The following is a 15,793-nucleotide window of genomic DNA, read 5'->3' as shown; positions in this document are numbered from 1 at the left end:
AAGTATCCACAGATACTAATTAAAGGAAGTAAAAATAGTAGACCTCTAATAATGTCTTTTGGGGAAAAGTGTTAATACATTGAGCAGTGTTTCTGTGAATAACCTTATCCATAATGAAAGCTAACTAAAATTGCATATATTTTATTACCTTAGAACTGATCAACTTTAAAAAGAACCCAATTTATATTAAGATATGAATGAACTTTTTTCTTTTTCTTTCATTGTCCAGTAAAACTGAAAGGGACCTGAGATGTCATCTTTACAAACTCCCTGTGTTTCAGATAAGGAGACCGATGGTCAAAGGGCATAATGTTTTTGGTAGTTTCAGGATTAGAATTTCTATCTCCTTATTCCCAGGCTCCTGAAATTCACACTGTAACATACTACTTATTTTAGGGAGATAAGTCTTAAGAAATTTCTCTTTTTGGAGTATGATTTAGTTTTAAAATATTATTTTGATCAGTATTTTAATTCACATGAAATGAGATATATTTTTAAATACCACGCAGGGAAGACATTCCACATTCAGTGTTGTGACAGCTGGCCTCTGAAAGGCTGTGTGAAGCTCTAAAAGTGGTATTTATGCTTTTAACTTTTGTCAAATTAAGATTTAAAATTAACCAACAAAATAATAGATATTTTATTTTTGTTATTCCTGTCTTAAAGAATCTTTAAACATGAAAAGATGAGACATTTATAAAGTAAGTCTGATCCATCTAAAGATGATAGTTTTGAAGGTTTTGATTAAAAAAAGGTGTTTTAATAAAGAGCAGGAGTTTTGTAGTTTTAAATCATTTCATAAAGATAAAGTTTAATAGTAATCACAAAAATTTATGCTAATAAAACCAATATATAGTGGAAAATTTATAAGCTAGATCAATATAAATAAAGTAAAAATTAGATATAATTTCAGATTCTGGAGAAACCAATAATAACATTTTGGTGTGTTTCTTACCAATCTTTTTTGTGTGCAATTATGGTATGTATTTTTTTCTTTTCTTCTTCTTTTTTTTAATTTCTTTATTGATTAAGGTATCACATATTTGTCCTCGTTCCCCCATTCCCATCCCACACCCCTCCCCACACATGCCCCCACCCCCCTGTTGTCCTTAACCGCTGGTTAGGCTCATATGCCTGCACGCTGTATTTTTTTCTTTTAACAAAGTCAAGACCATTCTCTATATTCCTTTTGTTTGTTTTGCTTTTTTGCATTTAACATTATATCATGAGCATTTTTGTACATTCTTAAAAAGTTTATGGAAAGATTTTATAATAGCTCCATAACATTCTTATGTAATTTATTTAACCATTGTTCTATTTTTGGTTATTTAGGTAATAAATTTTTTACTATTAATGCTGAAATGATTAACTGGTTTTACCTATCTTTGTTCACATTGTCCTATTTTAATTATAATAGTTGCCTAAAATGGAATTGGTGACATATTGCTGAGAAGCTTTTTAGAAATGCACTAATTTAAACTCCCAGTAATAATATAGGAAAACTAGAGGCCCGATGCATGAAATTCGTGCAAGAGTAGGCCTTCCTTCCCCCAGCTGCCGGCATTGGCTTCCCTCTGGCACCTGGGACCTGGGCTTCCCTCCCAGCCCCGGCTTGATCCAGAAGGTCGTCCAGTCTAATTAGCATATTACCCTTTTGTTATTATAGATGCTGTTTTATTGCACCCTTAACAACAAATGGCTGTATTTGAATTGGACTTTGTTATTATTTGGGGGCTTGAAGCATTTGTTGAAAAGATTAGTATGGTGGGTCAACATATTTGTTATGCTATCCAGAGGCACTTAACTTTTTTTTTTAAAGTATTTTTTAATTGATTTGAGAGAGGAAGAGAGAGGGAGGGAGAGATAGAAACATCAATGATGAAAGAAAATCACTGATCTGCTGCCTCCTGCATGCTCCACACTTGGGATAGAGCCGCAACCCAGGCATGTGTCTTGACTGGGAATCGAACCATGACCTTCTAGTTTATAGGTCGACGCTCAGTTAGCCACACTGGCTGGGCTAGAGGCACTTAACTGTTGAAATTAGCAATCTATTTGTTTTTATAGCGGCAGACTAACCACACGATTAGGTAAGTAGGTAGAATAGTTACTTATCTTCCCAAGAGCAAACTATTCTCTTTGGGTCACACTTATCCTGGTTCAACTATTTAAATTATAAAAAAGTTAATGATGGATAAAAATTTCAATTGACTGCTTTTCCCTAAAGTATAGAGAATAGGGTTGAAATAAATTGCTTAAAAAATTGATCAAAAGAGTTTAAGTCATAGTTGCTCAGTAGCTGTGTGTGTTTGTGTGTGTGTGTTTTGGGAAAGATTGGTTGGTAGAGAGGAGGATAGGGAAAGATTAGAAAAAGAACATGACTGAGGAAAGATTTTATAATAGCTCCATAACAAAGGTGCTGTGAATAAAAAGAACTTCTGTCTTTACCTGGAAAAAAATGTCTTTACTTTTGTCTATATGTCATTGACTCTGAAAGAACAATTAATTACATATGAGCCTGTTTCCCGAAATAACATTTTTATGCCTGTACCTGTCAAAATGAACTGGTACCAAAATATATTTTTAAATAAATATTTTGCAAGTTGTGTTGATTATGTAAAAAATCACTTATAAAGTTAAATGTTAAGTGACACTTAACAAAAATAAGTTGGTTTTTTTGGCCAGCTGGAGTGGCTCAGTTGTTTGTGCCTCATGCTATGCACCAAAAGATTGCGGATTCTATTCCAGGTCAGGGCGCATACCTGGGTTCGATTCCTGGTTGGGGCATGTGTAGAAGGCAACAGATGGATGATTCTCTCTCTCTCTCTCTCTCATTTCTTCCTCTCTTTAAGCATTTCCTTGGGTGAGGATTAAAAAAAAAAAGTTGAAAAAAGTTGTTTTTTAAAACTTTGAATGTGATATGGCTTTAATCTGATTAAATATTTGAATATTGCAGGCCCTTGTCTTCTCTTAATGACATAGAATTTAGTATGTTTGTTAAAAAATAAAGCTTTAAGTCTAGCTGTTTTGGTACAAAAAAACTTTGTTAAAAATCAAAAGTGGGAGTTATAAAGTACGTTAGACATGAGCAAAGTGCATTTTATTTTTCACAGGGCCAAGTTCGTGTTAGCTTTCATGTCATGCTTCCCAGAGATGTAATTTTAACTAGTGTGATAATAAGAAAATAATCACACCATGTGCCAAGGACTCTATTAGACACTTTATTAGAATTAAGTTTTAATCTTCGCAATGCCCTGAAAAGCATGGGTAAACTGAAGACAAAAGTTCCAAAACCAGTCTAAGATCATACAGCTAGTTATAAGGTGACCAGATCGTCCCGCTTTTGGTGGGACAAAACCGATTTTTAACAATTTGTCCCGTGTCCCACAGCGTTTTAAAAAAGTCCCTATATTGTTAAAAATCGGTTTTGTCCCGCCAAAAGCGGGACGATCTGGTCACCTTAAGCTAGTAGGAAGTCAAGCAGGGGTTACAAACCACATGTATTGCTACCTTTACAACCTTGCTACTTAGCAGGATCCACAGAAAAGAAGCAAATGATGAGATCTGGGTACATGAAGAATTGCAAAATCTTGGGTACATAAAGAATTGCAAAATCTTGGCCACAGAGACCTGCTGCGTCAAACCCTTATTTTAACAAGATCCCGCATGTGATGTGTATGCATGTTAAAGTTTGAGAAGCACCATGCTATATCCCCTATTAAAAGTATGTTGAAGTTTTGAAATCCTTTCTAAGGATTATTCTTGGTTTTACTTTTAGTTCCGTGGGTTATCAACATTTTCCACACGAGGGAGCGGGAAACGGTTGAATTAGTCAGTGTCTCCACCACTACAAATTGCTATCCTTTTTTTTTTTTTTTAATTTGATTCAAATCCTGTGGAAATTCAGAGGAACAATTGACTAATTCTGTTTGTGGACATTTGGTCAAAGTCTCATCAGCCAAATATAGCTCTGTTTTTAACAGCCATTCCTCATGGGCCCAACATGGCAGATTTATAGTCCATGGCTTCATTCTGGGTAGGCATTTCCAAAATTAAAGAGAGAAATGCTTAAAAGAAAGCATTTTTGAAAGAAACTTAAAATCTTGTGGAATGTTTCATATTTTAGATGATTAGCAGACCATCTATAAACTGGTATCTCTACTAATTTCATTTTAAGAACATAATTATTTGGTCATGGGGCAATGACAGGTTAAAAAAAAAGCAAGGCTAATTTAGACAGTAGAACAGCACTTTACAGTAGAAATATAATACAAGATGCATATAATTTTAAATTTTCTAGTAGACACATTAAAAAAGTAAAAAGAAACTTTATATTTTATTTAACCCAACATAGCAAAATATTATATCAACATTATTGAGATATTTTTCATATATTTTTGTACTGTCGTGAAAAAATATGGTATGTATTTTATATTTATATTGTTTCAATTTGAGAAATTTTCAAGTTAAAAAGTGAAATGTAGTCCTGCGAAAACGAAATTGTGTTTAATGGGAAAATATTTTACATTGCTTTGGTTTTAAAATGTAAACTAAAATTAAATAGAATTAAAAATTCAGTTCTTCTGGTTACACATAAGGCACATTTCAATATCACATGATGAGTTGTGTTTCTAATGTAACTAATTGTAGACCTATGGAATTGATCACCATCCTAATGGTCAGTGAATAAATGCCATTGGGGGTTGGAATCTGTTAATATGAATATTATTGGAGAATAAAGAGGGAATCAAGAACAGCTATTTAGGTCCTAAAGCGTTTACAGATACCACCTGCCCCCTACCCCGCCCTGTCCTTCCCGCAGTTGGAATTAATTTAACCTGTCTTTTATTGGCGGTTCAGAATCAGTTTCTTAACCCTTTATCCTCACTAATTGTAAGGTTAGGGTCTTTCAACTTTTCCTATGGCATCAGAGGGCTGCACACTATTCAGAAAAGTGAGGTAATTGACAATTAAGTGTGGCAAGCTGGATGGTCAGTAGGTTTGTTTGGTCAAAAGGTTTTAAACTTTATGTGTGTACCTGGATCACCAGGGGACGTTTGCTAAAAATACCAGTGTCCGGGCCTCACCCTCCTACATGCTAATCACAAAGTTTAGAGTCCTGGGCACTTACATACACATTAAAAAGCAGCTCTAATGTTTAAGTCCAAGGACGCCTGGAGACCATCGGACCCAGCAGTTGACACTCACAGGCTGCGAGTTCGAATTTAACCTGCGGTGCGGCTGCCTGGCCTTGGGTCCCGGCTGAGCTTTGGGGCGGCGGCTGCGTTTCCCCGCAGATGGGTCTGCAGGCTGGTGACCCGGCCCCGAAGGCGGCCCCACAGCGTCCCCGGCTCCGGTCCCGCTAAAGCGACCTGCGCCCGCCCAGGTAGACCGCGGCCATGTGACTGATAACACCGGTGGCCTTTCGGGCAGCCATTTTTGAGGCGGGCACCCGACCTCACGTCCCGTTAGCTAGGAGTGGGGGGAACGCTGTTCCCGGGGCTCAAGATGGCCTCGGCGCCCGCGTGCCCGCCCGCGTGCCAACCGAGCGCCGGCAGCTCCGGGCAGCCCGGGCGCCTGGCCCCTCTGCGGCCGCGGGCCCGGGGCGGGGCGTCCCCTGCGGGCGCGGCCAATCAGCGCGAGGGCCCGGCGGGCGGGGGCCGCGCCGGGGTGTGTGAGGACGCGCCGCGGTCGCTGAGTGCCGGAGCAGGAGCAGTTGCCGTGGTACCTGCTGCTGCCGCTGCTGGGCGGACGCGGAGCATCGGACGCGGGCGCTGCGCGTGGGGCTGGAAGGTGAAGCCATGACGTCCGTCAGGTACGGAGAGGGCGCAGCCCGAGCCGCTCGCCCGCGGGGGGTTAGGACCCCGACTGCCGGAAGGCTGCCGCCCCTTCGCTCGGTGGTCCCGAGCCTCCGGGGCCACTGGTCCCCCTCGGGTCGGAGGTCCTCTGCACTTTCCATTTGAGCATTTCTGCTTTCCTCAGAAGTTTTGGGGGTCGGTGGCACTTGGCGGGCTCTGTAAACAGCCGCCCCTGGCGTGACCCCCGCCCAGATAACAAGGGTTGAGGCTTGCCTGTGTGTGGAGTGACTTTTCCATGAAAAAACGTGGCTCCCCCCCGCCCCCAGAGGAAGTGTGGCGTGCCCCTGTGTGTCCATTCCTGCATGTCATGCCTCTGACAGAACTTCATCATGGCCTTGAGCAGACCTGCAAAGTTGGCCCTTCTCTAGTGCAGGTAGATTGCCCCCAAGTGATGAAATTGTGCGTCCCTGAAATGTTTGCTTATGACTGGAATAGTGCTCTGCGGAAGGCACCAGCTGTTGGCCTGCTTGTTGCGAGTCACAGGTGAAAGGCGTTTGGTCAGATGGTAGGTATACAGTGAGGGACAAACACGACTCCCCCCAGTTGCTCTTGCAGAGTTTTGAAGGTTCTTTGTTAATGGCGATGGGATAATGGGCCTGCGTGTATCTTGGACTGAATATTTAACTTATGCTAATGCAACTATTTCTGAAAAGATAAATTACGGTATTTCCTCAGTGTTCTCACCTCCCTCTTTTAAAGCAAACCCTGGCCTTCACTGTCCCAGAGAAAGGGAAGGAGGCCCCCGCACAAAAGTGAAGAGAGTAAGTTAGTTTTTTGTCTGAGCTTCCAGCGCCTCAGTCCTGGCGATTTAACAGTGTCTCATTGCTTATTGTGACTACACAAATTTAAGAGATGACTTGAGAACCAAACCCTCAGGTAAGATAAGGGTAACATCCAATTGTGCTGAACTCAGATACAGTTTCTTAAATTGCATAATTCGGAACTAACATAGGCAAAGAGCACTTCATTATGCAGGAGGGGAAATTCAGGTGTTGAAACATGGAGACTCTGGGGGAAAGGCTTTACAGTACATACAAGTCCTGGTTACAATGCTAATAGCGTTTTAGGATGAATTAAGAAAGTGCTGTCAAAGCAGATTAATTTCCCCTTTCCACTGCCACCCCCAGTATCAGAAACTGCTCTTAATTAGGTTGTGGGTCAGTTACTTTCTGTAATAAGAACCATTTCTTATGTGGACTCAATTTTAATTGACCATTGTCTTCCTGGCTACTCTTAATTGGAGAAACTCCCAAATATAAGCTTCTGCTGCTTGGCAAGGGGCAACAGGCTGCACCTTTTAATGAAGGGTTTGATGGTGGTTGTGTTCAAAAGGCTGATTTAAAGGTTGATACCAGCCTCGTTTGACTTATGAAAGGATAGGCAACTGCTAATAACGTTACATTTATGCTGTTTCTTCAGATGTTTGTCTGCATTTTACATAGTGTTGATCTATAGTGACATGACTTAAAGATTTTTAAATGTTATCCAAAACAGGTGCCACATTTTACCACTGAGGAAACAGACCAAGAATAGTTGAGTGCCGTGTGCAAAATCAGTTAGTGGCAGAGTTAGGAATTGAATCCAAATATCCATGATCTAGTGCTCCTCATGATGCCTTTATAGAAACAATATATTATTTACATTTTCTGAAAAAGCTGCTTCGATGGACAAAAATTATAAAGTATTGTGAGAGACAACTATAGTACCTCCTTTCTTTCCTGTAGTCTTCTAAGGAGCTTGATGGTTTAGGTTCAGGAGTAGGCAGGGAGATTACTGAAGTTGAAGCAACTATGTATGTGGTGACAGTTTTGAATGAGTTGATAATCCCTGCCAGTTCCCAGTGAGAACTGCATTTAATGCAGTTATGTCATACCTTAGTTTCACACCATGTTAGGCATGTTCCCATTTTATGTCCAGTCTAATTAGCCCAAAAGATATATATTATCAACCTGCTTTTACTGGTAAGGAGAGTGAACTAGGTCACAAGTTATCAAAATCTAACTTCATGTTCAGTGTTCTTTTTTACATCACACTTAAAAAATAATTGTTGCTAAATATGTGACCGAATATAGAATTGGAAACCATTGAGGACCAGTGCTCAACATACCTGGGTTCTGGTTGAGAGACTTTTCTTGAATTACTGTTTTTTCTCTCTTTTTCTTCTTCTCTGCACATTTGTTTCATGATATACTCAGTGATGGTGACATTCATATGTATCCCACAGTGTTCTTGAGTAGGTATGCAAGTGCTTTTAAATTTTAAGGCATTTTATAAATGCCTCCTTGTTAAAAGCAGTTTGAGCTCTTAGAAATGGTGTCATCTGAAAAGAAATGTTTAAATGTTAAGTTTTTAAACATGAAGGACACTTACCTAATTCCCGACTTTACAGTTGAAGAAACTGAAGCCAAAATTTGTTTACGTTTATACAAAATAATTGCATATATCTAACTAGAACCCAGATATCTAGACACCTGGTTCAGTGCCCTTTCTAGGGTAGCACTCAACTATTAGGAATTCCTAAAAAATGATTTAAAGCAAAGGAAATTTTTTTTTTTAAAACTTAGATCTTTGAATGAATTTCCCTGGAGATACTATCTCTTTGAACTTTTATTTGTATTCTACTTCATCATTACTGATGAAGAGTCCAAATTTACAGTCTTTAAAACCAATTATTGAAAAAAAAACCCAACCAATTATTGAATAATAACTTTTATCCTTTGTTATCAGACTCCCACTGGTCTTAATTTGGGGAATGATAGAACATATTTGATAAATTGATGCTTTTGTCATTTTTAATTGGCCCAGTAGGAAAGTTGATACTTGAGTTAAATTCAGGAGACAGGAAAACGTAGAATGAGAGGATAGAAGAGAATTTTAGCAAGCATTTTACTCTTTGTACTGGACCTTGATATTTCCTAGTTAGGCAGTGGTAGAGCTTAAGATAGAATTTAGGCCATTTAGAATTGAAGGTCAGATAAAGAGCTTCCCAGAGAAGGAAAAGCTACCACCAAACCATTATTACATGAAATGTTGAAGAAGAAATAAAAGATCAAAAATATGAACAATAAAATGGCAATACATGCATATCTACCAACAATTGAATCTAAAAATCAAAATAAATGAACAAGGAATCTAATGAACAAAATAAACTGATGAATAAAATAGAACCAGAGGCACAGAAACATGGAACATGGAATCTCAGAGGGAAGGGGGAGGGGAACCAGGAAGAGATTAACCAAAGAATTTATATGCATACATGTATTACCAATAGACACAGACAATAGGGTGGTGAAGGCCTGGGGTGGGGTGGGAACCAGGTGGAGGGAGGCAATGGGGAAATTAGGAGGAACATCTGTAATATTCTCAACAATAAAGGTTTTTTTAAAAAAGATCTTAGCTCTTCTGACTCATACTTTATGCACTTTTCACTGAGCAACATTATTTCAAAACACCCCTATGAATATTGCCTTTTCCCCCCCACTAACATCGGTGTCTAGTCTGGTTTTGGGCATTGCTTACAGCTTGAGTTTGTGCCAGGCAAGACTCGGAAAATGAGGTAGGGAGACAGGGAGAGTGTTTGCTCTAGAGCTGAGGAGCCCTATTCTTTGGCCTACCCAGACAGGTCAGATTTGGTCAAAGACTATTCTGGGACTCGACATTACTGTGTCCTACACGATGATTCTGGAACCATTTCTGTGGGTTGGCCTACATTGGAAAATTTCTGTGGGATGTGGGTGGGGTCCTGGGGTATTTTTCTCCTAACACTCAAGGCTTTGAGGTGCGTCCAGCAAGATCTGCCAAGCCACTGAGATGGAGAACATTCATATGAAGACTAAAATTTGGCTAAGATGGAAACTGCCTTACTTTGTTAAGCTGTTTGTTTAGTGCCTTTAAAACAGAATTTTCAAACTCATTTCAGGACTTGTGTCTTTTATAAGGAATGAGAATTTCAATTGCTGCACAGACTTTTATGTATGGGACTTCTTAGTGAGGCAAATGAACTTTTAAAATAAAATGAAATTGTTTTATTTATGAATACTGTATTTTGAACAACTAAAACAGGAATCCTCTTACAGAACTGTGCAATATTGTCAGCTGTTAATGCTCATATTTATAAATAGGTCATCTTTGTTTGAAAAGCATACAAGATTTTCTAACTCCAAATCTTCTCAGCCACAGTATTGCTACATTAAATAGAACTGTCAGAGATAAAACAGAATCAAAATGATTGTCTAGACTGAATGTTAACCCTTTCCTGTAACATTAGTTAATAATAATATCTCTTTACCTCTTCATACTTACTTGTTTTAAATTGTTATTAAAAAATATTGTAATACCCTTATAGGTAGTGAAGAGTTTAAACCATTGATGATACTTTGTAAATACCCCATGAGGCCTATACTAGTAACTATATACCTGATTACCTTATGGAAAATTATTTCTGTGCCTGTGAATGGCAGACTCAGTGAACAGACTGTGTTTGGGTTGGGGGTGGCATGCATTAGAAATATTTATCTAAAGTAATTGATTATTATAATTGACTGTTAGGTAACTTTTATTTATCTGAAATGCTGAACAAAAAATACTCTCTTTTGACTTTAATTTTTTACTATCAATAGTATGTTTATCACTTTATTTTTCTCCTCTTGAATTTTAACATTTAAAAAAATATATATATTTTATTGATTTTTTACAGAGAGGAAGGGAGAGGGATAGAGAGTTAGAAACATCAATGAGAGAGAAACATCGATCAGCTGCCTCCTGTACACGCCCTACTGGGTATGTGCCCACAACCAAGGTACATGCCCTTGACCGGAATTGAACCTGGGACCCTTCAGTCCGCAGGCTGACGCTCTATCCACTGAGCCAAACCGGTTAGGGCTTGCATTTTAACATTTTTATGGCTGTATTCATTTAGATATTTTTCTAGTATGAGTCACATTACTGCACAATATCTGGTCTTTATTCTGTGGAATGATTTTTCTTTCTTCTGGTCAAATTCTATAAGTTATAACATTGCTTAGTTAATGGAACATTCTGGTGGTTTCTGGCATTTAGCTTATCGGCCCAGTGATCAGTTACTAATATTCTACCGATCAATTTTTAAAAAAAATATATTTCATTGATTTTTCACAGAGAGGAAGGGAGAGGGACAGAGAGCCAGAAACATCGATGAGAGAGAGACACCAACCAGCTGCCTCCTGCACACCCCCCACTGGGGGATGTGCCCGCAACCAATGTACATGTCCCCGATTGGAATCGAACCTGGGACCCTCCAGTCCGCAGACCGATGCTCTATCCACTGAGCCAAACCAGTTTCGGCTCTACCGATCAATTTTTAGCAGCACAGATATCCAAGTGTATCTGACCAGATTCAGAATTGGATCTCTCCTGATAACCTTCAGCCTTTAATCTCCTCCCCAAATGTGAAGACTGGCATGGTCCTTGGAATCACAGGAAGTGTTCACTAATAAAAAAAATATACTGTAATAAACCATAAGCATGGATTCTTATTTTCAAATAGCAGAGCTAGCTTATAAATAGGATGACCATATGTCCCAGTTTACCCAGGACAATCCTGAATCATACCTGTTACCCTGGCATAATTATAAACGGCTCTTCCTTTACTCTCAAAAATGTCCTGTTTGGATAATAAATTATCTAGTCACATAGTATATACTATAATCATTTTGTTATAGTAGATTTTGGTTGTTGAAATGTTATTTGAAATAGGAACATAAGACAAATATATATATGTATATATGTATTTATATATAATATGCACATACATACATATAGTTATATATATAATTGATCATTTTATTGTATTAAGAGAGTTCTGAGTTTCTAAATGTAGTATCCTAATATATAAAAACTCAGGGTCCGTAACGACCAACCGAAGACTCGACCGAACACTGAAGTCAGTCCTGCAGTCAGTGCTGAGTTGCCTTGACGACCCAGCACTGACTGCCAAGGGGGCTTCGGATCAAGCCCGGAGAGAGGCCCGAAGAGAGAGGCAGGGTCTGATCTGCAGCCTCCGTGGCAGCTGTTGATCAGCCAGCTGCCAGGCTTTGCCCGTAGCCGTGCCTCTGTTTCTCTCCAGACCTCCGCAGGGCTACTGATCAGGCCCAAAGATAGGCCTGGAGACGCTGGCTGGCATAGAAACGGATCAATCAGAACCAAATCTGGGTGAACTGTGAGGAGCCATTGGCTGTCTCGGAGGTGGAGCTTTTGATGCTGACTGACATAGAAACCGACCAGTCAGAACCAAATCTGGGTGAACTGTGAGGAGCCAATGGCTGCCTAGGAGGCAGAGCTTTTGATGCTGATTGGCATAGAAACTGACCAATCAGAACCAAATTGGCTGGCAGGGGGGAGCAGCTGGGGGGTGAGATCAGACCTGCAGGGGAGGGTAGTTGGGGGCGAGATCAGGCCGGAAGGGGAGGGCAGTTAGGGGTGATCAGGCAGGCAGAGGCAGTTAGGGGCGATCAGGCTGGCAGGGGAGAGTAGTTGGGGGCGAGATCAGGCCAGCAGGGGAGGGTAGTTGGGGGCAAGATCAGGCTAGCAGGGGAGGGCTGTTGGGGGTGAGATCAGGCCGGCAGGGGAGGGCAGTTAGGGGCAATCAGGCAGGCAGGCAGGTGAGCAGTTAGGAGCCAGCAGTCCCAGATTGCAATAGGGATGTCTGACTGCCAGTTTAGGGGAGGACAGTTGGACGCTCCCAGACTACGTTGGACATCCCCCAAGGGGTCCCCAATTGGAGAGGGTGCAGGCTGGGCTGAGGGGATCCCCCCTCTTTGCACAAATTTTGTGCACTGGGCCACTAGTATTGAATAAGAAAGCACGTGCTTTGAAGTTAGGAATCATTTATTTGTCTTCTGACCTTTGGCAGGTTATAAAACTTTCCTGAACTTTTTATTTCTGTTAAATGGAGATAATAGCAATACCTAACCAATGGAATTATTGTAAAGATTTAAAGGTGATAACATATATAAAAATGTTTTATAGCTGCAAATTCCTATGTAATTGTGAGTCATTTTTATGCCATACCTGTGCCTCTGAAAATAGAATTTAAAATGAATAATTTTATCTAGTTAAGGGGAACTTGCTATTTAACAGAGAATAGACAGTATTTTAGAAGTGTTTTACTGTAATGAGGAGCAGGGATAATAGTAGCTGGAGATATATGTGGAGTTAAGAGGGGCTGAATTTCAACATATTTGTATGCTGAAAGGAGTGATCCAGTAGCAAGCAAAAAAGTAGATGATGCTGGACAGAGGAATGAGATAATTTCATTGAGTATGCAAGAAGGCATAGGATCTAGAATACAAATGGAAAGATTGGCCTTGCATAATCTAAGGAACACAAATATGTTCCTAATCTTTTCACTTAAATTATGCTGTTGCCTTTTTTTTTTTTTTATAATGTGTAATAGTGAAATCACGGATTCCAAGTTCACTAAGTTTTGAAAAAAATTTTTGTGTAGATACCACCTAGGTTAGCATACAAAACATGTTCATCTCTCTAGAAAATTCTCTCCTGCCTCTTTTTAATTCATCCCACTCCCTGTTCTACTGGGCAACCATTTTCTTTTCTTTTTTTTTTTTTTAAACTTCATGTTCAAACTATTATATATGTTCCCCTTTATCTCCCATTGACCCCTTCTAGCCCTCCCTCCATTTTCTCCCCCTACCTCGGGCCTTCACCATCCTATTGTCTTATCACATGTCTTCATTTCTCCTGGATATATGCTTAGGACTGGAATTACTGGGTCAAATGGTAATATGCTTCCTTTTTTGAGGAACTGATGCATCATTTTACATTTCTAATAGCAGTGAGGAATACATTTTTGCCTGTACTTGTTATTATCTGCCATTCTTTGCCGAGAGACTCTCTCTGCATGTTGAGGCATATCTTCAACACTCATTCTGGCTTATAACTCTTCCTCAGCCTGCATTTCCTGCTTGTGCAGGGCCTCCTGCTCAGAAGTTATTGACTAGGGCTTTTTCTGGGTTTGATCATGCCCATAGTCCTGAGCACATGTACATGGCATTCTAGATAATCAGGAATATGCAGAACTTTTCAAAACCTTTTATGGCCATCTCATGTCCCCACCAAGAAGATGGAGTTATTAGTAAGATGGTTGTTGATGAGAGAGAAGAATCACACATGAAGCTGAGGTTTTTGGATTTAAAAAGAGAATGATTAGTATAAGAGTTAAGGACACTCATTATATTATTTACTAGAGGCCCGTTGCATGATATTTGTGCAAGAATAGGCCTTCCTTCCCCTGCTTCGCTCCCGGCCGCCCGGAAGCCAGCAAGTCCTCCCTCCCAGCTGCAGCACCACTCCTGTAGCTCCCTCTCCTCCCCCTCCCCCTCATAGCAGGCATCCCACCCCGCCCAGCCACTCCGTGCCTGCGTATGCAAATTAACCCACCATCTTTGTTATATTAATTTGCATACTTGTTCCTGATTGACTGTGGTTGTAGCGGAGGTACGGTTAATTTACATGTTTGTCTATTGTTAGGTAAGATGTATATATTAGAGGCCCGGTCCATGAATTCGTGCATGGGTGTGGTCTGGCCAGCCTGGCCAGGGGGAGGGGACATGGTCGGTTGGCCGGCCTGCCTGCTGGTCGAACTCCTGGTTGAGGGGACAATTTGCATATTAGCCTTTTATTATATAGGATTCTAGCACCATAAGTATAACTAAACATTTCTATTGTTCAGAGGGCCAATCAACATTAATATATCAATAGATAAGCAATTTTTTTCTCCAGAACTTTTACTCTAATATTGATGTCAGTGCACAAAATTTGTTAGGTGTCCAAAAAAGTAATACAATATAGGTTTATGTTGGCTGGAGCCCTGAATTATGAGACTTTAAAAAATTACACTTCCTCTCTGAAAAAAAAAAAAAGTTATTGAGAATCTTTTATGCTAGTATATATTCCAGGGAAAAGGCACTACTAAGATTTGCAACAAAAATAGTAAATCCAGTATGGATCAGTCATAGTTTTTGGCCATAGTAGACCCCATGTTATTCACATCTAGTAAAACAAGAAAAAAATAAATGCTTACTTATATAGTGCCTTCATCATTTAAGAAGGGTAATACATACCTTATTATTTACTGGCCTGGACTCTAGTTTATATGTGCTTGCATTTAAGTAACTAGCCATTTTAAAGAACTAGTGTTTTTAGTAGAGTTCATTTGTCATATTACAGTGAAGTCATATATAGTAGTTTGTCAATTATGTATAATGATGGAGAGGAAAATATAACATGAGTAGTTTAAAGTCATTTGCTTTGATAAATTATTGAGTAGTTTTTACTTAACTGACTGTATGGAGACACCTTTTATGTGCTACTTTAAGTTTCAGTGTTTATACCCCTTAGACAGCCACTGTTGCTGCACTAGGTTCTACAGAAACTTCGAACCATTGCAGCTTGACAGCATCTCTCTTGCAATGCAGGACAGTAAATGTATAAATTCTCTCCTTTTATCCTTTAGACAAGAAGCTCTGAATCACATTTCATATGGTTTGCTGAAAAGATTGAGCAATAATCACCTAACAATAGATATTTCTTATTGTAAATTATAATATCGCAGCAAGGTATGGGGTTACATGGGGACATGAGCTTTCATGTCCTTGACTCCTCCAGGACTTGCTCCATGCTCTCTAATAACTTTCAGTAGTTGGGTGTCTTCCTAGTTAGATTGAGTTAATTATTATGTCTATTGAGTATAAAACTTTGTTGTAAGAGATTTTTTAAAAAAATATATTTTATTGATTTTTTACAGAGCGGAAGGGAGAGGGATAGAGAGTTAGAAACATCGATGAGAGAGAAACATCGATCAGCTGCCTCCTGCACACCCCCTACTGGGGATGTGCCCGCAACCAAGGCACATGCCCTTGACTGGAATCGAACCCGGG

The 15,793-nt window shown here is 39.7% G+C and overlaps 1 protein-coding gene across 3 annotated transcripts in view; it reads left to right on the top strand.

Annotated features, from left to right (window-relative positions):
- ADK (adenosine kinase) overlaps positions 1-15,793 on the top strand; it is a 507,845-nt gene that overhangs the window by 28,569 nt on the left and 463,483 nt on the right. The window contains exon 1 of one of the 3 annotated variants that reach the window (XM_079794328.1): positions 5,689-5,815. The exons of the other annotated variants lie outside the window; for them this stretch is intronic. Coding sequence (XP_079650454.1) covers positions 5,802-5,815 — 14 coding nt within the window. The 5' untranslated portion in view covers positions 5,689-5,801. Of the gene's footprint in view, positions 1-5,688; positions 5,816-15,793 lie in introns of those variants that run through there. 3 annotated transcript variants of the gene reach the window in all.

This window comes from Cnephaeus nilssonii (assembly GCF_951640355.1).
Source record: "Cnephaeus nilssonii genome assembly, chromosome: 16".
In the NCBI taxonomy this organism is placed as follows: domain Eukaryota; kingdom Metazoa; phylum Chordata; class Mammalia; order Chiroptera; family Vespertilionidae; genus Cnephaeus; species Cnephaeus nilssonii.
The sequence above is the reverse complement of the archived record's forward strand: the minus strand, read 5'-3'. Positions and strand labels throughout refer to the sequence as shown.